At 34.0% G+C, this 26,677-nt stretch overlaps 2 protein-coding genes across 5 annotated transcripts; one reads left to right on the top strand and one right to left on the bottom strand.

The window, feature by feature from the left end:
• The first annotated feature begins 1,173 nt into the window (after window positions 1-1,173).
• On the top strand, window positions 1,174-19,010 carry LOC138325617 (uncharacterized). 3 transcript variants are annotated; one of them, XM_069271402.1, is made up of 29 exons: window positions 1,174-1,308; window positions 1,714-1,737; window positions 2,260-2,405; window positions 2,612-2,760; window positions 2,886-3,078; window positions 3,742-3,918; window positions 5,145-5,290; window positions 5,853-6,102; window positions 6,639-6,817; window positions 7,040-7,205; window positions 8,157-8,426; window positions 8,795-8,986; window positions 9,205-9,422; window positions 9,742-9,833; window positions 10,032-10,156; window positions 10,260-10,448; window positions 10,597-10,717; window positions 11,236-11,494; window positions 12,061-12,223; window positions 12,505-12,636; window positions 12,807-15,065; window positions 15,190-15,381; window positions 15,615-15,770; window positions 15,976-16,129; window positions 16,456-16,616; window positions 16,796-16,935; window positions 17,118-17,241; window positions 17,634-17,835; window positions 18,206-19,010. In XM_069271402.1, the coding sequence occupies exons 1-29, from the start codon at window positions 1,266-1,268 to the stop codon at window positions 18,463-18,465; spliced, it is 6,882 nt and encodes a 2,293-aa protein (XP_069127503.1). In that variant the 5' UTR covers window positions 1,174-1,265; the 3' UTR covers window positions 18,466-19,010. The 3 variants fall into 3 exon arrangements, with proteins under 3 accessions (XP_069127503.1, XP_069127502.1, XP_069127504.1); XM_069271401.1 differs by having other exon boundaries at window positions 18,203-19,010; XM_069271403.1 differs by having other exon boundaries at window positions 1,175-1,308; window positions 17,133-17,241; window positions 18,203-19,010.
• A 2,354-nt stretch (window positions 19,011-21,364) lies between these two features.
• Window positions 21,365-26,382, bottom strand: LOC138325619 (ankyrin-3-like). Of its 2 annotated transcripts, none has more exons than XM_069271405.1 (3): window positions 25,979-26,382; window positions 24,873-24,965; window positions 21,365-24,443 (listed from the first exon to the last, which is right to left on the bottom strand). In XM_069271405.1, exon 3 carries the CDS (start codon window positions 24,416-24,418, stop codon window positions 21,779-21,781), a length of 2,640 nt encoding a protein of 879 aa, XP_069127506.1. In that variant the 5' UTR covers window positions 24,419-24,443; window positions 24,873-24,965; window positions 25,979-26,382; the 3' UTR covers window positions 21,365-21,778. The 2 variants fall into 2 exon arrangements, with proteins under 2 accessions (XP_069127506.1, XP_069127505.1); XM_069271404.1 differs by having other exon boundaries at window positions 25,990-26,382.
• Between the last annotated feature and the right edge of the window lie 295 nt (window positions 26,383-26,677).

The following is a 26,677-nucleotide window of genomic DNA, read 5'->3' as shown; positions in this document are numbered from 1 at the left end:
ATATTTATTGATACGACCAGAAACATTATTACCCAGTATATCTCGCTACGTTCCAATTATGTTAATTGAAATACAACGTAACTCATAGATTTACATCGATATATATCCGATGAACATCCCAATATGCTGTTTATAGATTACACAAATACACATGTATGGGTAATTAATTGTCTCAAGTTTGAAACACACAATTGTTGAATTGTCTGCAACCATTTGACTAATAAACGATCACAAAATCAAATACCTATGTAGAGTACACAATAAATTATGTACATGTATAAGTGAATTTAAAGATTAGTTACCGTGTATATAGAACACTATTTTTTTCATTTTTTTTTATTCTCCGCAAAGTTACATGTAATGACCTTTTGCGTTAATACCTTATATCAAGTTGTAACTCGACCTTAATTTACTAAAATATTGTTTTTCTTCTTATTCAATAATTAAGAAATACATATATATAAATGATGGTTAGTATTTATATTAATTACCTTCAAACTTAGAATTAACACAAATTTATAACTTATACAACAGAGAAAAATACAAAACAAAGTATAGAGAACAAATATTTAATAGAACTAGCTTGAAATATCCACATTCAAAGTCATATGTTATAAATATCTACAAGAACCATGGCTTAGTTCCCTCATGACGACACGTATTTGCACAAATCAGTTCAAACTCTTCTGTGGTCATAAGATATTCTGATATTCTTTCAAATACGGATAAATAAATGACAATCTCTGTTAGTTGTTGTTAAAAGTATAATTGTCTGCGAAACAGCTAGGTATTTATTATTTCGTTTTCCTTACAAACTTAGATTCATCTATTCGGTAAAAATTCATATACACATCAAAGTTAACGCATCATATTCATGATTGTCGAGTGTCCTTGGCACCACACGTGTATGTAGTCGAACTAGGATGTGACAGACATATTCCCATCAGGTTACTGCTTTACATGTTACAGGTCTGTCAAACATCACTCGATTCTGACCTTTATTCATGTCTACTAAACATTTTATTTCCGTTTTAAATCATTGTTTTCGGTTAAGTTATTTAAACACTGCTGCTTGCAGTAGTTGTTATGACAGGATTTGTTGGACATATCATACAGTTGTGGAAATATACTGAGTACCTATTGTCAAAGACTAGGCCATCTATGTGATGTTCTTTACCGTGGGAAAATACAAATATAACCATGTATTTCTACCTAATATATAAGGGCTGACCACAAAGTTCGGAATACATATCGGAACCTTCACCATGTTTCGGGTTTTGTTGCTAGCAGTGGCCTTAGGGCTCTCTGGTAAGTGCGTTGTGACTACAGTTTAACTTGGTAGAAATGTACATTGATATTTGATATGCTGCTTATGCTACGTTTGATTAAGAAAATTACTAAAAGTGATGAATTGTTTATTGAATGTATTTTATTCACAAATGTTCTGCTTATAATACATGTACTATCTTTTATTGAGTAATGTTATTGGTTAATTGATATGCTGCTTGTACTTCATTTCACTTTAATAATTCCCAAAAAAGAATGTTTTGCAAAAGGTATTAGACGTATTTCATGCACACATGTTCTGGTTATAAATATAATTTCAATCATGGTGTTCTGATTAAATTTTCCTTTGATATTAAACACTGCTAATAGATGTAATGCATCTGGTGATTCATTATTCTGATATTACACTATTCTTACAATTTCTAGCTGGTGCCCAAAGAAGGAAATCAGGTATGGCATTATTTTTATAGTATTACTTTTTATTTATCTATTCCAATTTGTGTATTCTCATTTTCATATAACAGGAATATAAAATTTTGTTTGAAGACATTCCAATGTTTATTGCAAGAATCAGAAGAAAACATGTATGTGTGGGATTGCTAAGTAGACCGACGTGATCTGGTTATCAGTATTAAACTTCAAATAATCATGAATAACTAAGACATAATACAATAGGATTACCTATATATAAATGTATTTGACTTTTTTGCATTTTGAATTATGTTTAATTTCAAAATAATGTAATTCAATTTGATTTTGCAGCTTCATTTCATTTTTACACGTTTTCATGCATAGCGACATTTTCAAAATTAAATCTCACGATTTAGAGTTTAAAATGAATATACACTGTTCTTGCAGATGAAACGTTTTCGCGACGATTTACTTTCGCGAATTCTATTAACATGATGAAATAAGTTGGTTAACAGTACACATATATTTAATTTAACATAGATCTACATTTTCCTCTCTTAGCGTACTCTCCAAACCAGGAATACTGGTACGACTACGAAACTCAGGTGGTAACGGGAATCCCGAAAGGCAGCAAGATTTATTCTGGACTCAAATTCAAGGCCACTGCGAAACTGCAATTTGAAACAGCTGCCAAAGTCTTGCTCAAGGTAGGTTTTTTATTAACTTGCTACCTAACGCAGAATAATGTGTACTTTAAAATTAAATTACACTGCAATATATATATCAAGATAAATGTTTCGGGGAATTCGAATTATTGTTAAATTTGTTGAATAATATAAAATGTAGTGTTTGATAACATGGAATCGCTGAAAGCTGAAATAAGTTTTGATTTAAAGTCATTCTCTATTAACAGTTCGAAGATGTCGAGATGTACAAGATCAACGACATGATCGACGGTCTTGATCCCACAAGGCAACAAATTCCAGAGGATCTTTTCCAACAGTTGTCAGGGCCCGAAACGACAGACATGGCGGAAAAGCTCGCATTGCCTCTGAAATTTAGGTTCTCCTCGTTAAGATAAACTGTATAAATAACTAAATCCTTATTATGATATTGAATGATTTCCACTTACATTTCTCAGTTAGTGATTTTGGAAGTATTTTACATTTTGATAACTTTTATTTCAGCTATATTCGAGGGCATATCAGCGATTTACAGAGTGCCCAAAATGACCCCTATTGGTCCATGGATATCAAGCGAGGGTTTTTGAGTTTACTGGAAGTGAACCTAGAGGAACGTCAGTCGCTCGATCCCCCATCTCCAGTGAGCTATGATAACCAAATGACACCAGGTCAGAGTGAGTTCTACACTGTTCTTGAGGTAAGCTACTGTGAACCATGATTTCACCGAATCTAATTTTGAAGATACTGTAGATAATACATTTAGCCCAACATTCGTTATCATCCTGTAAATTTGGCTTTGGAAGAAGTGTTTATTGAAAGTCATTTATATAGATTTGAATTATCGTTAGGACCAAGATTTCTCTATTGTTCAACAATTTCAAGCTTCTAATCCTGACCAGTACAATGTTGTAATTTTTGTATATATATATAACCATTTCATCTGTCGATATTTTAATATTATTTCGCCACGGTTCCATAACAACAGCATTTTCCTTAACCTTGTTATGAAAATAAAATATCATTTTCCAGGAGGAATTTTGATTAAAAATACATAGCTTATTTTTTCGTCATCTTTAATTCTTGATAACATGTCATTTTCAATATCCATAAGTGATACCTAAAAAGAGCAAAATTGAGACATTTCACACATTTAGGCATATGTTGAGTAATTAGATTTATTAAAACTTCAGCTTGTGTTAGTTTTTTTTAATTGTTATTTGATATCTTATTCCTATATTTAGTTTTGTATCAGTACTATTTCCATTGATAAAATAATAACACATATCCCTTAAAACCGATTTCGAGTAATTATCCCTTCTTTCAGAATATGATTTTGATATTAAAGATGTTTTATTTGTAGCCGAGTGTTGTTGGTGAATGTGAAACCTTCTACCGACGTATGCCTTCGGTGACGTCAGATGGAGGCCCATACATCAGACTCAACAAGATAAGGAACTACAACCAGTGTGTGGACCGTCCAGCCTTTACCAACACCATGTTCAACGAATTCATGTGTGCAGAATGTGAGAAAGACAGGGTAAGTTTAATCAATACATTATATTTACAGTTTGCACTGACATGGACTCAATAACCATGCTTTCTAGTACTATTATTATCAGTGTATAATGATATTACAACACGTGCGGCGATTCTATTGTTACGGGAATAGTCGTTGGCGTAGCAACGTGGGGTCATGACCTCACTTTTAGTGGGAACAAATAAATGACTCGATACCAATCAGCTGTTCAATCGAATTCGTTGACGATGACGGGAGAGTAAACAATAAGGATATTTTAATAAAAATTATGCTTCATTTACGTGAAAATTATGCTTCATTTACGTGAAAAACTGTAAATATAAGGAATAAATTTTTATTTTGTAAAGGTTATGAGGGTATAATAATAATGGAGCACGTGTAAATTATGTAACCCCGGCGAAATGGAGCCCGTGTAAATTATGTAACCCCGGCGAAGCCGGGGTTACATAATTTACACGTGCTCCATTATCATTATACCCTCATAACCTCAGCAAAATAAAAATCTATTCCTTGAATAACTTCAAAAATTTAATATTCAACTTGTTGCAGTTGTATACAACCCAGTGTAAAGGTTGAATTATGTCGTGGTGATCTTTAAAGATGCTCCACCGCTGACAAATGGTATTTTTTCACTATCAAAACAGGAACAGACGATTTTGTATTTTTCTTCAGTTACAAAAGTTACTCACTTTACACCATTACCACCATTGAAAAGGTTGAGCTTCTAATTTTACTTCAAGTTAAAAATATGAAAAATAATTAATTGCATCCCGAAAAAATTCCGTGTCACTATATCCTATATTGAATGAAGTACTGATTGCGCATGCACCAAAGGCGAAATAAATTATTTTATATATTTGTGTTAATTAGACAATTATATACATGATCAAACACCAATTATTGTTCAACTGATGAATATCATTTATGCTTTGTCGGCGGTGGAGCATCTTTAAATAAATATCCAGTATTTCATTAATATCAACCTAGACTTTAATGAAAGATAATTTAAAGGTAGATAATTAGATTGAAGACAAATTTTGCATGCAGTAATTTAAAGGATGTATAAAGACATAAAAATGATTTTATGTTTCGTATCACACACGGTGTTTTATTCATAGTATAAGAGTAGAAGCACTATATATGGAATGTGGCATACTGATGGAAAAATGTGCATTTAGACATATGTATATGAAATTACTGATTCGACACGATTACTTATTGATCAGACTGAGCCACTAAGATCAACATCCGAAGTATACTACTACCTCAAAGGTATGGACAGGAGCTTCATCATCGAAAGTGCTATTGCAGAGAGTCAACATATCTACACGCAATATTCAGAAGAGGGAGGAAGTGTCGCTACTTACATCAAGTAAACGTTGTTTTTGTATCGCATTAACTATGGAAAATATATTCGCAGGTTTTACAGTGCTTAAGAAATCAATGAAATATTTAATGGTAGAAATGATAAGCTTGAACGACTTAAAGTGATTAAAAGTAAATCTAAAGTAATCTAATACTGTAATGCATACTTTTTTTGATGAAACCAAATTTTCAAGACCTATTTTGAAAAAGTGGGTGCAATGAGGAATTTTCTCGCATTCCTGGAAATATATAAAGGTATATTACTGGAATAAATGGAAAGTGATCTATCGCGAAAAGCGATACAACAAGATGACCGCTGAAATTGGTACTTCTTATAGTTACATAGCTTATCTGCAACTGAATACAGATCCGTATGCTATCAAGATAAAATGATTAATGTTACTATATCTCATATGTTTTAAAGTTTTTGTATAACTATTTAAGGAGATGTATATCCCTTTATATTTTCGTCATTTTTCTTTTCTAGTTAAATCCGCGTTTATTGCTCAATTTGATGAGTGCAACAAAAATAGTACCTTTGCATAATTATTGAAAACTTCTTTTTCCAGTCAAACCTTGATGTTAACCCAATCAAGTGAAATTTCCCAACAAATTGCAATGCCTGCAAACCCAAAGAGTCACCCATACAGCTTGAGGTCTCAGTCTGTTGACATGAAAGATCCACGTAAACAGAAGCTGCCTCAATATGACGACGCACCTCAGAGCCAGGACGATACTGACAGGTGCATGCCAACGTCGTGCGCACCAGGACAGGAAGACTGCAGATTGTCTGCAAACCAGGGAAGGGCAGAAGTAAAAGTAAGCGTAAATCATGGTTTAAAAGAAATGATCATCATTTATAGTCAGGGATGACTGAATATAATGTTTCTGTTGTGAAATTTTAACGCGACATACGATATGTGCTTGAAGCGTTGTTAGAAATGGTCTTTATCAATGGGTATACTTATAAGTATTAACCAATGGGTATACTTATATTGAAAATTGAGAGTCACATTGAAAAAATACACGCCCAAAATACCACTAAGGTAATTTTACAACATTGAATTATGTAAGATGTATTCAATAATACCTATTTTCGGATTGAAAAGGGGCTACACGATTTATACCCACTAAAATATTGGTCTGTATAAAATAAGTATTATCAACCCATAGCAGGATATATAACAGGATATAAGAAAGGTATCAATGTCAAAAATATTTCATAGATATGTTTTTAAGAGTAAAATAATGGTTAATGGAAGATAAATCGGAGAAAACTTACATGCCTGTTTTATCATTGATGCTTGATGATCTATCATTTTTACCTTATAAAATGTTCTTCAATTACGTTTCAGATTAAAAAAATGCTGAATTCTCTCTCAGCGTTTACAGAGCATGAAATCAAAGAAGAAGCTACATCACTCCTCGGAGAAATGCTGGTAGAATTCCGTCTTGCTGACTACAATCTTCTAATGAAATTTTGGTCACATTATGGAAATCCATCTAACTCCGATCCTGCAATGCTTCGCATCAGGTATAAAGTATAACCACTCAAAATATAAATTTATGCACTCTAATTAAAGTTGCGCGACATTATGTCAGAGACGATATAATTTCACGATAATATTCTTGAAGCTTAACTTGACTTTTTCTTGCCTATAAAATGCTGATATTTCTATGCCGAAAGTTGTGTTTTTAACGGAACGACGTTGCTTTCTATGTTTGAATATTGAAATGTGTTGTTTTAAAAATTCAGACAAATTCTGATCGATATGCTGCCGACAGCCGGTACTCCAGCCTCTGCCTACGTATTGGCCCATGCGATGGAAGCTAACCAAATGTCGCCAGAAGAGGCATCAATGGCTCTGAACTACTTGGCCGTGTATGCCATGCCGGATATTTGCATTACTAAGTGGATTCAGGTAAAACGTCACCTAAATAAAAATGGATATATCTGTATCTTTTGAATGTCATTTTTGTTTATCCACATTCTCATTATGTAGTAGTTTCACTAAAATCAATCTTCTTGCACATAGCAAACATTTCATTCATTAGTATCATAGCACAAAGCATCTGGAGGACCAGCTGTTGTATTTTTATTTTCTTTTAACACTTACAAAAAATGCACAAGTATTTGGCTCATCTGAATATCTACAAAGTGCAAACTAATGTCATGACTGCTATGTTGTAAACTTCAATCCAATCCTAACTATATTATGCATATTTATAATTTACTTTTCCCCTGTTAATGAAGTTTTGAACTTTAAATAACTGAAAGTTATTTTGTAATTAAGCAACCGATATTTTCATTTTCGGACATATGCTTAAATGAAGTAATTCTTTATTATATTTATTATATGCTTCATGGATATTGAATGTTGCAAAATACATGGAAAACACGCGTATACGTCTGACGTATGCCGAAAATGACTATACCAATGTACTATGATGAGCCTTATCTTTAAATGTTGTAGATAACATTATTCTATTTTTAAAGTCGCTAATGGCTGAGCCAAGTGGCTTTGTTAAGATAGGTGCGTGTTGGACCCATCTCCGGTTGATGCGTGCGCATCTGTTTACTTCCGGTATTGACAGTTCACAAGATAAACATGCGACAGCCATGTAGCCAACCTGTTCATATTATTACAATTATAATTATAACTTGATATTTTTGCAGTCCACAAATAGAAATAGGATTTTCATGATTCATTTTCCGTATTATTAACGTGTTTCCCGATCAGTATATTGCTTCAGACGATGACATATTTCTGGTCGCTGGCAGTGGATTTGTTGTTCAGTACACTTTCTGAAAGTAAGGCATCACACTAACATAATTCTGGTTTATTTCTATAAGAATGAACTACGTTTTATAGGAAATTGTTGAGTTGCCATGGGTTCAGCAACACAGACAAACAAAGATCTCTGCATGGTTGTGCATGGGTGCTGCAGTGAATAGAATCAACAACGACCACGAGAAAAAGATGGCTAAGCTCCAGAAGGAAAGGGATTTGTTGCAAAACGTCGTACAGTCTGAAAAGACAGGACCAATCAAAAGAGAACTGAAACAGAAAATTGCGAAACAGGATTCAAAATTGGAAAAGAAGATGAGTCTTATCAGTCACCTGAAAGAGGAGTTCCTACAGGTAAAATTGGTTACACTATCAAATCCAATGTTAATGTTACATCGTATGCTCTTTCATGCAATGTTCCATTTGTTTCATTTGTTCGTTTTGTCGTACTTGTATGTGTATTATAATTGTTGACTACATTTGTCAACTTTTTAGTATTTAATGAATTATAGTTACAGCCAAACCTGCCTTAGCAACCACATCTATGCTACAGTACCTCTTTAATAATACTGTTTTCTCAGAGATCGAAATGGTCAATTTCAAAGCAATTTTGACCTGTGTATAAATACCACGTGCCTTAAAGTTAATTTTCTTGGTTTATTGATAGGTTTGATTGTATGTTGGTATAAGATTTTATCTTTACTTAATATGCTCTTATACAGATGTTACAAACCATGCTTCGGTCAAACACAGAAGAGGATAACATCATAGCTCTGAAGACAATCGGAAACGCCGGGTTCAGTGAATTCCTACCTGATTTGAAAACATACATCTATGACACATCTAAACCATATATTCTTCGATCACAGGCAATGTTTGCCTTGAGAAAGATGGTGCAGTTCGAACCCGAAGCGGTAAGTAGTAATATACTTCTATTACCGTGTCATTATTATATATTTTTGCCTAAAATTGATGAAGAGACGGTGATACCTCATTTTACCCTTTTATAAAACAATTCTAGATCTTAATCAGCTTTGACATGAAGCCGTACCATACTTTTTCTTGGAAGAATATTCGAACTTATATACATGTATTAGAAAGTAACATTGATGTCTATGAATTTTACTTGTAGATTAGAAATATGCTTCTCCCAAGATTCTTTGACTCGACTGAACCAGAACCTATCAGGATGGTGGCGTTTTTTATGTTTTTCTCCGCTCAACCACCCAGACCGATGCTGGAAATGGCTGTAACGCACCTTGACCATGAGACTAACCCTAATATTGGAACTTTCGTATACAGTCTTCTGGAACAGTACTCCAACAGCAGTGATCCCTGTCTGATGTCCATGTAAGTTTATGATCAATCTAAATATTCTGTATTTGAAATTCAAATGAAAGAATACCGTAAAATATATTTTCGTTTGATGCTGTCAGAAAACAGAAGTAAACTATCAATATATTTTGAAAAGACGGCAATGACTGCTTCAGCAATAACACGAAAATAACACGATAGAAATAATTACTATTGCTGATAGTTTCATTAACAATATCATGATTATTATTGAAAATAAGCTCTAGGAGAATAAATGTATTGGTTACTCTTCTGTATATTGGTCATTAATATGGTTCTTTATAACACAACATATTAATATTTTCTATGTGCACAGGGTAAAGAATTCAACATGGGCCATGCGATTTGCCAAGAAATACGACCCTAAATATCATTATTCCAGATACTTGCACTCTTCACTGTATGACGGTTAGTAGTATTTTTATACTAATTCTGCGTGGTACTAAAAGTAATAGTTATTAATTAATGTGAAGCCTCATTTAATCATTCTCGTGTTTCAGCTGTGTCTGTATTTCATAATTCCTTTACGAATTTGTATCCAAATGCATCGAAGTTTATTGTTATTTGCCTTGAGTACAGTTCATTGGTGGAAACTTAATTTTTCAGATGAAATGAAAATTGGTATCATGATGGACATGGGATTCCTCTCATCTTCCCATGAATTCATCCCAACGTCTTTGGCAGCCAACTTCCGTACAAACGTTCTTGGACGGCATATTGACATTATGGAGGTACTGTTAAAGGATATTAATAATATTAGATTATATTATGAATGCTATTATTTACTTATTTTTAAATTGATATATTTCTTTAAACTGTTATTTGCTTGACTAGGTCGGGTACAACTCGGAGGGAGTTCAAAACATATTGAGTAAACTGATCGGACCGTACAGCTCATTCATGAAGGGTCAGTCTCCACTAGATATTCTGGAACCATGGTCAGATTCTCGATCAAGTGATGACTCATCGGATGAACATAGCGACGACCAACAACCTAACCCCATTCGTGAAATTCATCAAAAGGCAAGATATACTCTTATGGATTTTTGGGAGAAAGCTATCATATAATTTTTCATATTTCAGTTCTTTGCTATAATTTCACTGTTCAATTTGTTAGAAATGCACTGAAAGCAGTATTTTTTTCTCTCCATTTTTTTGCTTCTTATTTCAGCTGAATGTGTCTCCCCGTCAGTCACCAGAAACCGAAGGACACATCTACTTTAAACTGTTTGGAAATGAAATATCATTTACTCCATTTGATTACAAATTCATCGAAAGGTTGTTAAGAAAAGGTATGCAATTTTAATAAATTACTCTGTGTACACATAGACATTCGAGGTGTAGTATGACTTAATTTATAGTTTCTTCTATGAATTTTTAGTTTCTTCTATGGATTTTATAAAATGCTGAATCACATGTATAACGTACAATATTGATTATTTACAGCTGTTTTTAGATATATAAAATATTGGTCCTACGTGTCTACGCTCAGTTTTCCTTCTCCGCAAACATAGTTCTTTATTTCTGGGATGTTTATGTTCTTGCTTTATATATAAGTAATTAACAACTAGTATATATACTTCTGAATTTTTTGTATTTATTATGGGCTTGAAATATTTCTGAGTGAGAAATATATCTTTTAATAAATCATACTATACGAATTACCTCAGTAGATACGGTTTTATTGGAAATATCATTACTGATACAACCCAGATAAAATACAAGATATGAAATGTGTTTGTGTCAAATGAAGTATTGGTAAATACGATGGACCACCTTTAAGACTAAATTATTAATATATCAATTGTAGGCAAAATCCAACTGCCGGTTAATGAGAATGATCTTAGGCTGGGAACCAATCTTAATCTATACAAGGCCCTTGTATGGTCGGATGTCACACACATGTTTGCATCAGAGGCAGGTTTCCCAATATATATGAACTTACACGGTTCCTCCTTTGTGAAAGTCGAAGGAACGTTTTCGGTTTCGGCAAGCCCTGCTTTCTTTAAACAGAACAGAAATGAGAATCCAATGTATAAGATCGATGCATCTTTCAACCTACATCCAAGGTATGCTAATTAACTATTTCAGTTCAAGATTGGATTATGACACTTTTTCAGTTTTTATATTAATCTTAATTTAGTAATTCAGAATAATACTATTTATCCTGAAACATCCATCATCATTATTTTGAATAAAGTACAATAAAACAGATTAAACTTGCGAAGCAGAAGATTGGCCGGTGAATGGTTGGAGGAATACAAGTATTTGAGACATCAGCGGTTGGTCATCGACAATCAAAAATTATAATTTGAAATTATGACAAACTAAGCATGCTAATGGTATATGAAAATGCTGTAGATAAAAAAATTATAAAGTACAGAACACCTGTTCGACGAATAGATGGTTTAAATATTATGCAATTGAAGGAAAAGGGATATACACTTGTATTTCTGTTGAGGAATAATGGGTATCCAATGAGTAGCGGTTCGAGCTATACGGGTTTTCGTTGCATTAAATATGCAGGGGCGAGATCAGGACCATGCGATCAGTTTGCAAATGGGTTGTATTCGAGAAAAACGAGTTAGAGTTAGAGAGGTTATACTGTATCTAGTTCATTTATGCGATGTTCCAGTACGGTAACTGACATGGAAGGCACAATGATGGTCGACGCATTCTACTTCAAGAGTGGGGCTTCTGTACGAGGTGTTATACAAGCAGAATCACCATTAAACTTCAACTACGGATATGATGTTATGAAAAATAAATTTTACACAAACTTCGACGTTTCGAACTTGGTGAGGTTTCCTTCTTTGTATGTACAATAGGTTTACCTTTTATTTCCAAAAGTAAATCAGTTAATTTTTGTTCCAAAATGTATTCGACAAGTCCATACACAAGTTCAATATAATTTTTTTTTAACCAAAATGTATTAGTATTTTGTTGATTGTATCTTCACTGGTTGACAATGTTGATTGATATTTCAGAAATAATTGTTTTAAACTGAAGTTCGAACTTATAGAAAGCAAAACTTAAAATGTGTGAAATAATCAATTTTGCATTCTTTCATCCATTGTAGAAGCAAAACTTTATGAAGATAGAAATGAAGCCGTTTACTTTTGTGCGTACAGAACCATACGACATCAATCACTGGCCAGTGGTTCCTGAAACAAAAGACATCGACGTTGCAGAGAATGCAATTCTTGAAACGGTACAATTATCATTTTAATAAAAACACCTGTCCTTTCATTGATCTAAATGTTCCTCAAAATAAAGTTTGATAAACAAATTGTTTGTGGTAAACTTTCAACGGTGTTTAATACTATGTATATTTTGTGTTCATTTAAATTCCTGCAATATTTTATTGTTTGCATGTTGCAGATATCAGAAGAATACGGTAGCCATGAGTTTGGACTGAAATTCGCGACCAACGGACAAAGAGTGAAAAGGAATTTCCTTCCTTCTATCCCATATTGTCCATTTTCTGGAAAACAAATGCTGTACTTCACAGTCTTACCAGGGCTGAGCCCACCGACAAAATATCAACTGGAGTTCATGGTTCTTAAAAATCAGGCTGCTGAGAGGTCATCGTATAATGACCCTAGAGAACCACAACAGCAAGACGAGGGATATTTTAGTTATCTGAACGTATTCAACTACTTTGATAACAACCCCGAGTCTTCAACAGATGACAGTACGCCTAACATCAATCTGCAGCATGTAATAGAGAAGCTGAGAGGAAAAATTCCAATACTGGAAGACGGAGAGAAATATGCTTATTCTCTTAGGTTGACTGGAATAGGCAGTAGTCCAATGCGATATTTCAATCTCGAATCTCTATTCCAGAGGAGTCAGGATGGATATGAAAACCAACTCAGCTTTACATTCAAGAGAGCACCATTCCCACAATGGGAAACAGAACCTTTCCAATGGGATATGGACATGAAGATGACTATGCCAAGAGTCCGTATTGAGCCATCAAAACTGTCGGATCCCTCATATCTGGAAGAGCTGGAAAAACAGATTGACTTGTATGTTAAACAAGATGGAAAACAACAAACCGCACATAGAATTAAGGACATATTGCCTTCTTATCAAGACATGAAATCGACTAAGATACAAAGCAAAGATCACTCGAAGAAATTGCTTGATGATATGATACAGGATATAGTTCAAAAGACAGAAGATTCAGCTGAACCAGTTTTGAAAAAAAATATTAAATTAGTGAAAGAGCAGAAATCTGTACATCATGAAATTAAACAGTTGAAAGATCAAATGTATGATAAAAAGAATTTGAAGAAGAATGAAGACAAGTACATGTCGTTGGTTCGAAGAGCAAAGGCTACTGCTGATTTATTGAATGAGGAATTAGACCAGCTTCAAGGGGACCACACAGATTCAAGAAAACCCGTGCTTGTGAAGTATTCAGTATATAAGCAACAACAAATACTCAGAAAATTGTTGAAATTGAACATAGTTTTTAAAGACAAGCTACCAGTTCCAACAAAGGCTGATATTAAAGATCAATTGAAAGCTACTGCAATTCAACTGCACCAAATGGTTCAGAAGCAGAAGCGGGTACTATTGCCAGAAGTACGAAACTCAGACAATCCTGATATCAAGCAAAATGAATTGAAGGAAGAACAAGAGCGTGTCTTGATCAACTTGCTTTCTCCAAGTTCCATTTTTAGACTTGACGACACATTCGTACGAGACGTTCAGGAGGTTACCAAGAAAGCCAGTACCGTTCAAAGAAAGGTTACAGATGTCATAGTAAGAGAAATAGAAATGTCCGAACCAATAACCTATAAGATTCTTGAGGCTATTATACTTCAGAAACAAGTTGCTGAATGCATGAAAATGAAAATGGAACTCATCAAACAACAAGAAAAGGACAAACAAGCGCCAGCCATTGAGTCTGATAAAAAAGAAAAATTCGTCGCATCAAGAGAACTTATAAAACAACAAGCTTCAAAGTTGTCAAAGGTTGTAGCATATTTGATTTCCAATGCAGAAGAGTTAAGTATACTTTCACAAGTTACTCCTAGTAGCCAACAATTAAAACTTCGTAAACTTCTTAAAGTCAAACTTCTCCTTTCACTGGGTGCTGATGACCTGGAAATGTTAAAAAGTAAGACAGTAAGTGTAGAACCAGGACAAGATGACGAGAAACTTCAACTTCTGCAAGATATCCTGGCTAAAGCACTTAATCCAAAACAGAAATTGCAAGATCTCTTAGATGCGCCACAAAGTTGGTCAACTCAGGTATTGGTAGCAACAGCAAATGTAATGCAAAAGCAAATCAAATTGCTTGAACAATTGAAAGAACAAGTTCGAAGAGTATCAATTTACCAGTTAGAAATGTCTAGTAGCCCACACCAACCTATGAAGGCTCTAAAAGATGACATACAAAATGCATATGTAGAGCAAGTGAAGTATCTGAAAAAGGCATTGGCACTTGCTTGGAGAAAACAATTGCCAGAGTCTGATGAGGATTTCCAACAGCAGAATCCTAGAATATCTAGAATAATGAAGAGCAAGACACTTTCCAGAAACATGGAGTATCCCCAAAGGCTTTATATGGAGATGAATATTCATGTGGGACCAGACAATGCACGCAACAAAGTTTTATCTATCGAGGTTAGTTTACAAACATTTACAATAATATTTCAAAATTATTGAAAAGTATACATATCAAGACAATTTTTATAAACCGTATTATTATAAATGTGTATTTATTGTACCCTTTACAATTAATATCTAGATGGTGGGAAAGAAATCACTCGCACAGATAATTTGGGAAAAGGATCAGTGCTTACCTCTTGCGAGGGACAAGCTTGTAAAGCAGTACTTTAGCGCCAAGGAGAGAGGAGAATCCGTCATGAAACCCTACAAAAAGCTGGAGGAAGAACTTAACACATTCAGACACTTCCACTTAAGCATTGACTACAACAAGGTATTAGTTTACATAATAATGAAAATCAATCAATTGACTTTTAAACCGTAGGTCATACAATCATATAAAACTGCACGTGCAAAATTATTTTTACCTATTTTATACTCTGTAATTTCTAAAAGTTTAAAATTATTAAAAAAAGGAAAATTAGATATTTTGTTGGATGAAGGTTTCGAAAAAAATCATGATTTATGTGTGTTGTGTATGAAATCGTTTTATTTCATAATGTTTAGGAGGCATTCCCAGAATGGGAACAATTGTGCGTTTGGCGTTACGGAGAATATTTCAAGTACAACATGTTCCATCACATGAGCCAGTACCTGCCTCAAAAGAATTACAAACCCAATTATGTGGAAATCGTTATGGATATTGAAAGGAACAACTACCAGGTTTGTTCTTTTTAAAAGATGTTATTATAGAAACGAGTTTGTATTGATTTATTTGTTTTTGTTTATAACATTGAAACAATTCGGTCTTCAAATCATATTAAATGTTTTCGACGAAAGCGTTTCATTAGCTGTTTAAAGCAGGCGATGATTGTTAAAAATGAAAATACTTTTTATTTATTCATGGTGTCTTTTTATTTATCTAAAGATGAATATAGACGTGATCACCCCATATGAAGTCGACAGATTCCATGGAATTATGATGCCTTTCTCATGGCAATCCTTTGTGTCTTCAATTCAACCAAGGCCATTCCGTAATAGCATTCTTCCTACACAGCTGAAGATCCAGAGTAAATTATCAGGTAAACTACCGGATGTGCGATCATTTCCACTCTTCATTATAAATTTACCATACTTACCGTAACTTGCATTTTCCGATGTTAAGCAAATATCATGATATTAAAAGTTTAACTCATACACCACTGAAAACACATTTAGGTTCTTCTAAATCAAGGACTGGACCAGTCTATCATTGAATTTCAGGACTGAATAAGTTGAATGTTGAAACATCGAATATGAGGGAATGAATTAAATATTTTCAAATGCCGTATGTCTGTTATCTGAAATATCAACATCATAGAACGAAAGAATAAACTGGGATTTATTAAATGATCTGAATGTTGTCAAGGTGTCTGTGAGTATAAAAAGAATACGCTGTCCACTTTGGATGACAAAGAATACAGAGTTCCAGATTCAAAAGGATGCGATGTCGTTCTGGCCATGGATTGTTCATCGTCCACCCACTTCGCAGTCAAATCAAGGAAACTTGAGTCTGATCCTATCAAAAAGGTAACTATACAATTTTACGGTACACACCAGTTGTAATCATATGCGAATTTATGTATTTAAAAATAACAAAAACGCGAAAATGAAATATTTTACAGTATATTTTTAGGCTATGGACATATTTAGTTTGTTCAATCAGACATTTTTTTCGATTAATAAATATACGGTCATCTCTTTTTGAGGCTGTCATCGTCATGATCGAAAACAAGAAAATCGAGGTGATTCCAAGGAGCAACAAGTTGGTGGTTAAAGTAGATGGAGTCAAGCAAGTGTTATCAGACGATTCACCTATCAAAATCAAGAAAACTGACTCACAAAGCAGGTAAAATATTAGCAACAACTGTTCTTTTGACTGCAAGTATGTAGTGCGTACCAGTGCTATCATATATTACTTTTCACTTTAATTTCATTGTCACTGACGCTGTTGGTATTTTTATATAATGTTTGACTTGAAATTGTCTGAACTACAGTTGGCATATGTAATATGTTAGTTTTTCTTCTAAGTTTACGATGTTACAGGGACCAGCCAACTATGATAGAAATAAAGAAGAAGGGCCCATCTGTGCATGTACATGTACCTATCCAGGGATCAAAAGTGATCACTGACGGCGAGAAGATATCAATAAAAGTATGAAATTTAATCTCGTTTCTACTCGCTTAGCATCTTAAAGGGTATACAAATGAGCGATATCTAAGTTATTTAAATATAAAACATTCTTCACTAGTCCTTAATGAATTGGCAATGTTCATACTATTATACCGAAGTAGGCCATTGTTTTTTCTCTGTGTTCTCATGATTTTATCAATACTTGACATGTCTTTAAAACCATTGGTTGCCATTTGGACGTAGCACATTAGCTTAAAACGTTGATACCAAATTAGATTTAGTTCATTTAAAAATGATACCGGTGACCACCAAATTCAGATTTAGAAACCAAATCAAGAATCTACGTTTGTAATAAATTATATTATTTGTTTTATTATGCACTGAACTGGTTTTTTTCTTTTTCTGTTTTGAAGATATCACCATTTTACTACTCCAAAGTATGTGGACTCTGTGGAAACTATGATGGTAACCCATACACTGATAGCATGGACCCCCAGAGACAGATGCGCGACGAGCCTGCTTGTTTGTTAGCTAGTTACGTTCTCTCCAACGACCAGTGTGAAAGCGCAGACGTCAAACGTCAGTGTAACCAGGCTATTCCAAGTCCAACACCAGGTAACTATATTTCCTATTTAGCTAGTAATGAGTGTTCTTAACATAAAGCTACAAAATATTTCTTGTAATATGTAGCAATTTTGATAACATGTTCTTAGCTTAGTTACATTAGGTCGATTTTCATAGTCAGTGCACTGTTGAACACGTTTCAAATGAAAAATAATCAACTTATATTTAAAAAATATTTAGTGCAGCAGTAACATTAAGAAAAAATCAACCAGGATATCGCTAAAATAAGTTTATTGCTGATTGATGGACATGAATTATATTTCAACCAGTTGAAGTATTCTTTATCATGATACGCATACAGATATTTGACTGTCGTTGATTACATCATCATTATTGTCGGACTATTCTTTAATTTCAGTAGCATGCACATTGGAACCTAAAACAGAAGTTAGAACCAAGTTGGATACCATTTGCTTTTCGAAACGTCCCGTGACCAAATGCACTTCAGGTTGTCGTCCACAACGGCAAAGTCGCGTCCGCATGGACATGATCTGCAAGGATAGACGCGACCCCCAGGCGGAGCAACTACGACAGGCTAGTCACCAGCGAGTACTTACAGAACTACAGGAACAGAGTCCTACCGACACTTTGCGAGTTACCCAGCATGAGAGTTGCCAATGATCCTATGTAATTCACAAGTACCCAGCTTGGATAAACGGACATTCTTTTATTTATACCTAGTTTAAGTGCTTTTCGCTTTCACCTCTTTCGTTTACCTGTCACTCGCTTCCTATCCTTTTAGATTATACGCGATATATATCATATGATTTTTCTTTGATTTTAATTCAATATTTAGCTACCTGTATATGCTTTGTTTTTCTACTCCATCTGTCCATAATACAATGAGAGCAAAATGTAAAAGGCGACTACATAGGGCATTTATTATTTGAAATTCTTAATTTCCTTTCTATAATCTAATATAACCACAATATATTTGATATTTTAAAATTCAACAGTTTCTTTTAACAACTTTGTACTATTTTGATGAAATAGTTTACTTTCACCCAATAATCAATTATACATATCAATAATTTGTTACTGCAATGTACATATATTGTCTTTTATATTCATGTAAACAAGTCTGTCTCAGGTTCACAGAATTGGTGTTTATCAATCAATTGTTTTTATGCTTACGCGAATAAAGCTTGCATGCAGCATTACGATGATATTATGGTTGTTATATATCTATTGTAACAAGGTATACACTTGAATATCATTTTACTTCTGTAGTGTTATACATGTCTTGAATCTCCAGGCGTAATTATTTCTATTCTCATATCCGCCACTGAACTGTGTCATAGCAAAACTGAAGGCTCTTTGTGCGACAACTATGTATAGATGAGACAGAGTGGTTTATTAGTTTGAAATACATTTGTACATCAAACTAATTTGGTTAAATGGACAGTATATTGTATAGGATTTGCAGTCTGTTGTTGTTCCTTTGTAGTCTTCGAAAGAAGGCCTGTAATTGGTCAGGTTTTTTCAGCTGAAGATCCTAGAATTTTACGATGACATAGTATAGCCTCGGCTATAACGACAATGATAGCAACCCCTGGAATATCGAGGATTGTGGTATGTTATATTTTCGTTAACAGATTATTTGCTGTTATAAACGCTCTTTCCAGCAGAGTTACAGCAATATTTGTGAATAATAACATACAAGTATTTCAAAAAGAAAATGTTTCTGCATATAAGTATAATGAAATTTTGCTTGTTACGAGCATTTTCATTTGCTAAAAATTTTACTTTATCAGCCCATAAAGGAAAAAATGGCGTCACCGTTTGTAACGTTGCTTCTGATTGGCTGAGATGACGGCGTAATGATTTTATAGACAAAGAAGTCCCAAAATGAATTTTGAATATTAAAGAGATTATCTTTAGTAAATTGAATTATAAGGATTAATTTGAATAGATTTTTTATGTTATGGAGATATAACACAAAAATCTGATTGTACTCCTATCATAAACCGCTTCGCGGTTTATTTAAAGTACACTCAGATTTATGTGTTATATGTCCATACCATAAAAAATCTATTCAAGTTAATCATTTCATGTTCAGTATCTGCTGACAAGAGAAGATAAATCTGCATATCAAAAAAAATGTATCCTCTGTTGATGATAAAAACAAGCGACGTTATATACCACTTGTACTTATTTTACATTCACCAAAAACTTGCTGGAAGTTTATGTCTCATTAAAAATTCAACCTTATGGATAATAAAGGCAGTAAACCTTGGTGGTTATTTGTACAACAATAATTACACAGTTCCTGTTGAAAAATACACATGAGAGTTTTCAACATATATCAATATTGAAATTGATCAATATTATCTATTGAATGCCCTTAGTAGTATTACATTTAACATCACTCTATAATCTTAAAAGAGTTTTGAAGGTAAATCGTCATTGTTTGCTTACAAATATAGCAAACAGAAATGATGAATGCAAAACAATATTTGAACAAACTCTAAAGAATGATTAGAAATATTATTGAAATAACATTCTGTTATTATCATCATTGATAATGAGATATATTTGACATTTTAGTTGGCTTTATACGTGTAACTTAAAAGTTTTACATTAAATCCTTTATTAATAAAAAGGTATCATATATAACCAACATAACTACTTTACGAAACTAACCTACAAGTAATATTGGTATGATGACAATTCACCTACATGTACAGCAAAGACGATCGACTGACTATTACATATGAAGACCATCTACTATGTGGAAAGTGGAACAAATAAATAAATAAAAACACACCGGGGACCTGTAAGAAAGCCATCAGCTACCATCGAATTCTGCGCACTCTAAGACACCAAAATGTGTATTAAGTGTTATGATAAAAATGATCACATCGCAAACATAGCCCCAAATCGATAAAACATAAGACATACGTTCGCTGCGACAAACACCACAGACAGTTGTATCGAAGTCTAGTTATCAGTAAATGGTATAAAGGCTAACTATTAAATGCAATCAAGACCCAGTTTCATCAACGCTCCTTAAGGAATTTCTTGACCTTAAATCTTACCTTTTCTGAACATTTGTAATGCTTTCTAATATGAAGGATTTTAACTTAGGCAATCCCTTAAAGTTAAGGAATATGGATGTGCCCAGTTAACATGTTTTGTAAATGAAGCGTATAAAATTAAAAAGTAAATGCTGTTTTAGTATGACCTCAATTTTAAACGCATTGTACAAAATAATTCATGTTCGAGATTCATATGCAGGGCGTGTATATGATAAATTTCGCTTTCCTCGAATAAATTATGATACACATTAGTCACACATACCCCAATTCAAAGATTCACTGGCTTCAGCAACAGTTACACTTATTTGTAGTATTTTGGTTTAGTTTTATATTTACACTTATTGAGGTCAAACATGATACTTAAGTATGATCAACGAACTTTTTAGAGATTATAAACATTTTGATTATTGAAAAGGCTGCGTCAAAATATAATCTTTGGCACTGACATTAAAGTTTTGATGAAGTAGCAACAAATACATCGAAATAATACTACTTGATTTATTAACTATTACCACAGATGATGAACACAGTAATGAATTCCTACTTTTGGATATGTTAACTACAAATGAACTTCAGTATCTAGGATTCCAAGCTCATACCTCCATAAGTAAACCGATCCGTTCTTATGACTATCGCGATCAGGGAAAACATCATTTTACAGATGTGATATATACAATACAATAAGAATACACTTCTGTATGTTAGATGATAAGTTAAAGTTCGTGTAAGACCGACGTCATACACAGTATATAGGCATTCTAGCACACTCCCTGTTAAAAACACTAACTTGTACATCATTGCATTATATCATTATATTCATCAAATGAAGATATTTTGACATCTTTACTTGTAACATCTTGGACAGTCTTGTCCATGAATGGAAATGACCATTGAAATTAACAATCAAATATTCCGAGACAACCAAGAATTACTTTACAGTATGACAAAATTTCGTTGGTGTTTTTGGCAATATCTAGTACTAAATCATCACTATCCTGTTCATAGCCTTCAAGGTTCACGCTTTTGTAAGTAAATAAATCAACCCCCGGAAGGAAATAACAGGGAAGAATTCGGTTTTTAGCTGCTCTATATAAGCATCTGTAAATTTCTATTGTGCCATTTATAATAGATTTCCTGGTTCTGATGTTTCCTGATGTCTCAGAAAAAGACTGGTTCAAGCTTTTTGCTATGACATGAAAAAGACAGTTCTTTAACATGTATGAACTGATCATATTGTCTGCAGATACCGGAATTGAAAGTGATCCATCCTCGTCGTCCCCGAAGTCAATTTCCGGGCACAGTTTGTTTTTGAGAATCTTAGCTAATATATAACTGTCTTTGATATTTTGTGGAAGATTCTTCATCACTAAGCTCTCATTTAGGGAACTTGAAATTCGAAAATGTTGCCCTTCCCACTGCAAATGTTCTGGAACCTGCAAGAGAAGTAGGCAACCTGCAGCTTGTACTGGTTCAGAAATCAGCGGGATCGCTTCAACATCGATACCATTAGGCCACCATCCATCTTTACGGATACCAAATGCAACATCAATGCTTATCTCAAGATTTCTATGCACCTTGTCGATCCATTTTATTGAAAAGTTAATGACAGGTTTTTCTGTGTCATTTCTATCAAATGATAAGTCTAAACCGCCCATCATTATATTGTCTCGTTCCCAAATACCTTTGCTTCTTATTACTCTTTTGATCAAAGAATTGCATTCTTTTCTTAGCTCTGAAGACAAAAGAAATCCGTCGTCATCAAAAACGTGTCCTACTTCCCTTGGGGGTACTTGATCCTTACATCTTAGGCGCGCCAGTCCTGTAAATATATCCAAATTCATTTCAACAACATCACATAAATCTGCAAAGAAAGGTAAAGAAAATACGAAATCAAATTCGTCGAAAAAGCCAACTTTAGTTCCTTCAGATGAACTTCCACTAGCATACATTTGAACGGAGAATTTCTCGTCATATTCACCAATCTTTTGGGCGATTTCTTCCATTAAGTCAATGACTCCACTTTTGATGTTCTGGTTTGCAATATGAACATCATTCAAAACATCCTCATCACTGAGTCTTAAGAGATTGCTAACTTCCCTGTCGACATTTCTGGTAAGATCAAAGTTATGTAAAACTCTTTGCAGGTTTTCTGCTGTTATATCATCAGAGTTTATCAGCAGTTCCTTTTCATTAGAAGAAGATCCTTGTTTTGATTTCAGCAAGTCCTCTATCTCCGGTCCGCCAAGGAGTCTTGCAACTTCTATCGGTGTTCGTCCACTTTTATCTGTTATTCTCTTATTAGCACCCATCTTCAGCAAACTAAGAGTTATTTCAGAGCACTCATAGGCTGAGTGATGTAAAGCCGTTGCACCAAACATATCTTGATGATTGATGTCCGAGCCGTGCTTCGCGAGTGTAGTTTGGACATCAACATCAGCAAACAAATCCTGGTCAGAATGAATGCTTTGTTGTAACGGAGAACAACCCCATTTATCACATAAGTTGATGTCTGCACCAGCCTCAATCAGTAGAACCACAATCGCCGAATTCATTCCAAGATGAATGGCATTTCTTCCGTAGATATCTTGTGCGTTCGGATCGGCTCCATGCTTTAGCAACGCTGTTGCCACGTCTAAGCTAAAAGTGGCCGCTTTCATTAATGGCGTTACACCTAATCTGTTAGCTAAATTCACATCGGCACCAAGCTCGATCATTTTGCAGACAATGTCTTTGGTACAAATGAATGTATCAAAATACATACCAAAGGGAGATAATCCACACATGTTCGTGCCATTGAGAAGAGTCTTCCAAATAGACTTTGAAATAAGTTGGGATTCTAATATATCTATTAGATATGACTGCTCTAGCGTTTGGTTCGCAATTAGGTTGTGCATGAAGTTGTTTCCTTCCTGATCCAACAACAGATAATTGACATTTTGAGCCTTTGATAAGAACAGTTTTGTATCTGGCTTGTATTGAGTTGACACGTGATGTAATGCACACCTTCCTTTGTTGTCCGGTATGTTTGGATTAGCCCCGGCTGTCAGCAATAGGTTCATCACTGATAAACACCCAGGCTTAGCTCTTTGGTATGGTTGCGTACACAAGTGAAGCGCGGTATTACCGAAGTAATCCACAGCATCAAGCTCTTCACTATTTGCAGTAGTCAGGAAAAGACCCAGTTTATCTCCCTGTGGAAAGAAAGATACATAGTGCAAGGGCGTTCTTTCATACATGTCTCGTGTTGAAATTAGAGCTCCAGACTCAAGCAAAACTTCGGATATCTCAACATCTACGTCGATCGCGGCGCCTTGAAATAGCGCGGTCCGATGCATACTGTCTTGTTTGTTTACGTCGGCACCGTGACCAAGAAGAAGCCTGACCATTTGTAGATCATCATTCTCTACCGCTATGTGTAGGAGCGGCTGGTATCCGTTTTGCAATCCGTCAGGGCATTGCCCTTCATTTAGCAACCGTTCCGCCGTTTGATGATCCTGTATATATACCGCATAAGTTAGCAGATCTTTCAATGGCATTTTGGTATTAGTGTTGATCGATTGCCTGGAACAAAATTACGAATTACTTACCTAGCATTATACGTAGCATTATACAAAGGTCAGTTTATCTTTTCTTTTTGAAGAAATTTATTTTCATTGAAGATAAATGAATAAACTAGAGTAGATGGTATATGTCATCAATACTGTCCAGCATAAAGTTTGTATCATTAAGAAAACGTTTGATTTTATTCTAAGTTCACATAAAGGATTAGCTAGCGTGTCAAAGATACCGCCGTTTATGAGTAGCCGATGACCTAGTCATAAGTTAACGTTCAAGAGGTTGGACGGTGTTATGCCTGCATCATAAAAATTTCGTATCCTATTGTAGTAACCAAAATTAGAGAACTTGGCGCAAATTATGACATCATGTTAATCAATTCAGCATAAAGATAGAGTTTATGGCAGTCGATAATTAATAAATAAGTATACATACTTTTTTAATTGCTTTATCCCTCTTGATGTGTTGTCCTTTAGTTGTCTGTTTGGTGACTTCTCTTTTACCTGCTGTCATACCTGTAATCCATTCCTGTCAACAGCAATAAGAACAATGGAAGTGGATAAAATAGTGATCATACACCCAAACATTACGCATTGATAATCTGTGGTACCTCAAAACATACAAGGTGTTATTACTTAAAGATGCTCAAACGCTGACAAATTGTATTTTTTCTCTAACAAAAACAGGAGCAGACAAATTGGTATTTTTCTTCTGTTACAAAAGTTACTTTACTTTAGTATTTTTCTTCGGTTACAAAACTTACATTACACCATTACCACCATTAAAAAGTTTGAGCTTTTAATTTTACTTCAAGATAAAAATATTAAAAATAAGTAATTGGTTCCCGGAAAAAATCCTTGGCACTATGTCAAATATGGAATAGAGTACTGATTGCGCATGCAGTAAAAGCAAGATATAAATTATATTATTTTTGTGTTAATTATACATCTATACACACGATTAAACACCAATTACTGTTCAAATGATGAGTATCGTTTATGCTCTGTACGCGAGGGAGCATCTTTAACCATTGGTCTACTTTAAATTATACACATTAATTTGCATTTTTAAAGATTAATATAAATGTAAATATTGATGATTTATAAATATTCTATTCGCTGGTACTGTAGTTATAGCACATATTGATGGCTAACATATTAGTAAATAAAGTAATGATTTATCAGTAATATGTTCTAAGAATATAAAATCACTTATTCAACATAATAATTTCCATCGGCTACAGTGTATTGTGATATCTTCAGCTTTAGCGAACAAACATATTTTATACATATATCAATTAGACATCTATTCGACGTAAACTGGCACTATGGTACTATTTCATTGTTTTAGTTTATGAAATTGTTACTTGCCCATACATTTGGATGCTAAGTAAAGTTAATGAATGGAAGCATGAACTACAAATTTTGTTCGGTTCCCACTTTGTTTACTATAGCACGAGATACATGTATGTTCTACTTTCGTAGCCTGTACACATTCCTACAGTTTTAGGATGTAGTGCTCGCCACCCCAGTAATACATACATGATATTTACCTCTCACAGATCAGCTTGACTTGTAACCATGACCAGCTACAATGTATCCATGTTCAATAGTACAAGACTATAAACTGAAAGTTGGAGATAGGAAGCTCCTGTTCACTGAAATATCAATACACGCACGTTACTAATATCCTGTGTATTGTCAATTCAATATACAGCAGACCTATTTCACTTCCGGAACTGTCATGAACAATAGTCAGTGGCGGAATTCGCGTTATTTGTTGAAAATCTCAAAGCTTAAGAACAAATATAAAGTACACCAAACTGTAAACTTAGTGTTCGGTAGACGTATGATACGATTTTAACTGAAATCCGATGATGGAAGCGAGCATTCTCCAATGTTCTCATGTCTACACATGCCTAGAATAAGAATGTAAACAACATACAAGGTAGACTACTGTGGTATGCTTACCGTGTGGTGCCAAAAACTATTATATCGCGCTTTGGAAACATTATTATACGAAACAGATGTTTACACTATGCAAACAGATGATCTTAAATCAGGCTTTATTTTATATGAGATTTCCTTAAACGTATTTTAGAAATAAGAAATTAAAGGAATATTTTTTTCATTCAAAAATATGTCATTTTAATGTGTCTTGAAGGGTTTCATTTAATGTTATATAAAGTGAGCACAAATTTAAAGTTAATTTTGACTACTAAAGAACTTGTTAATCTATTT

The sequence above is a fragment of the Argopecten irradians genome, chromosome 6 (assembly GCF_041381155.1).
Source record: "Argopecten irradians isolate NY chromosome 6, Ai_NY, whole genome shotgun sequence".
Lineage (NCBI taxonomy): Eukaryota > Metazoa > Mollusca > Bivalvia > Pectinida > Pectinidae > Argopecten > Argopecten irradians.
Note: the sequence above shows the minus strand (reverse complement) of the source record. Positions and strands in the feature narration are given on the sequence as shown.

Bases quoted from the DNA above. Each gene is read 5' to 3' on its own strand.
- LOC138325619 (XM_069271405.1), bottom strand. From the start codon at position 24,418: ATGCCATTGAAAGATCTGCTAACTTATGCGGTATATATACAGGATCAT.
- LOC138325617 (XM_069271401.1), top strand. From the start codon at position 1,266: ATGTTTCGGGTTTTGTTGCTAGCAGTGGCCTTAGGGCTCTCTG. The intron at 7,206-8,156 runs GTAAAACGTCAC...TACGTTTTATAG, and splicing joins GCATTACTAAGTGGATTCAG to GAAATTGTTGAGTTGCCATG. The intron at 9,423-9,741 runs GTAAGTTTATGA...CTATGTGCACAG, and splicing joins GATCCCTGTCTGATGTCCAT to GGTAAAGAATTCAACATGGG.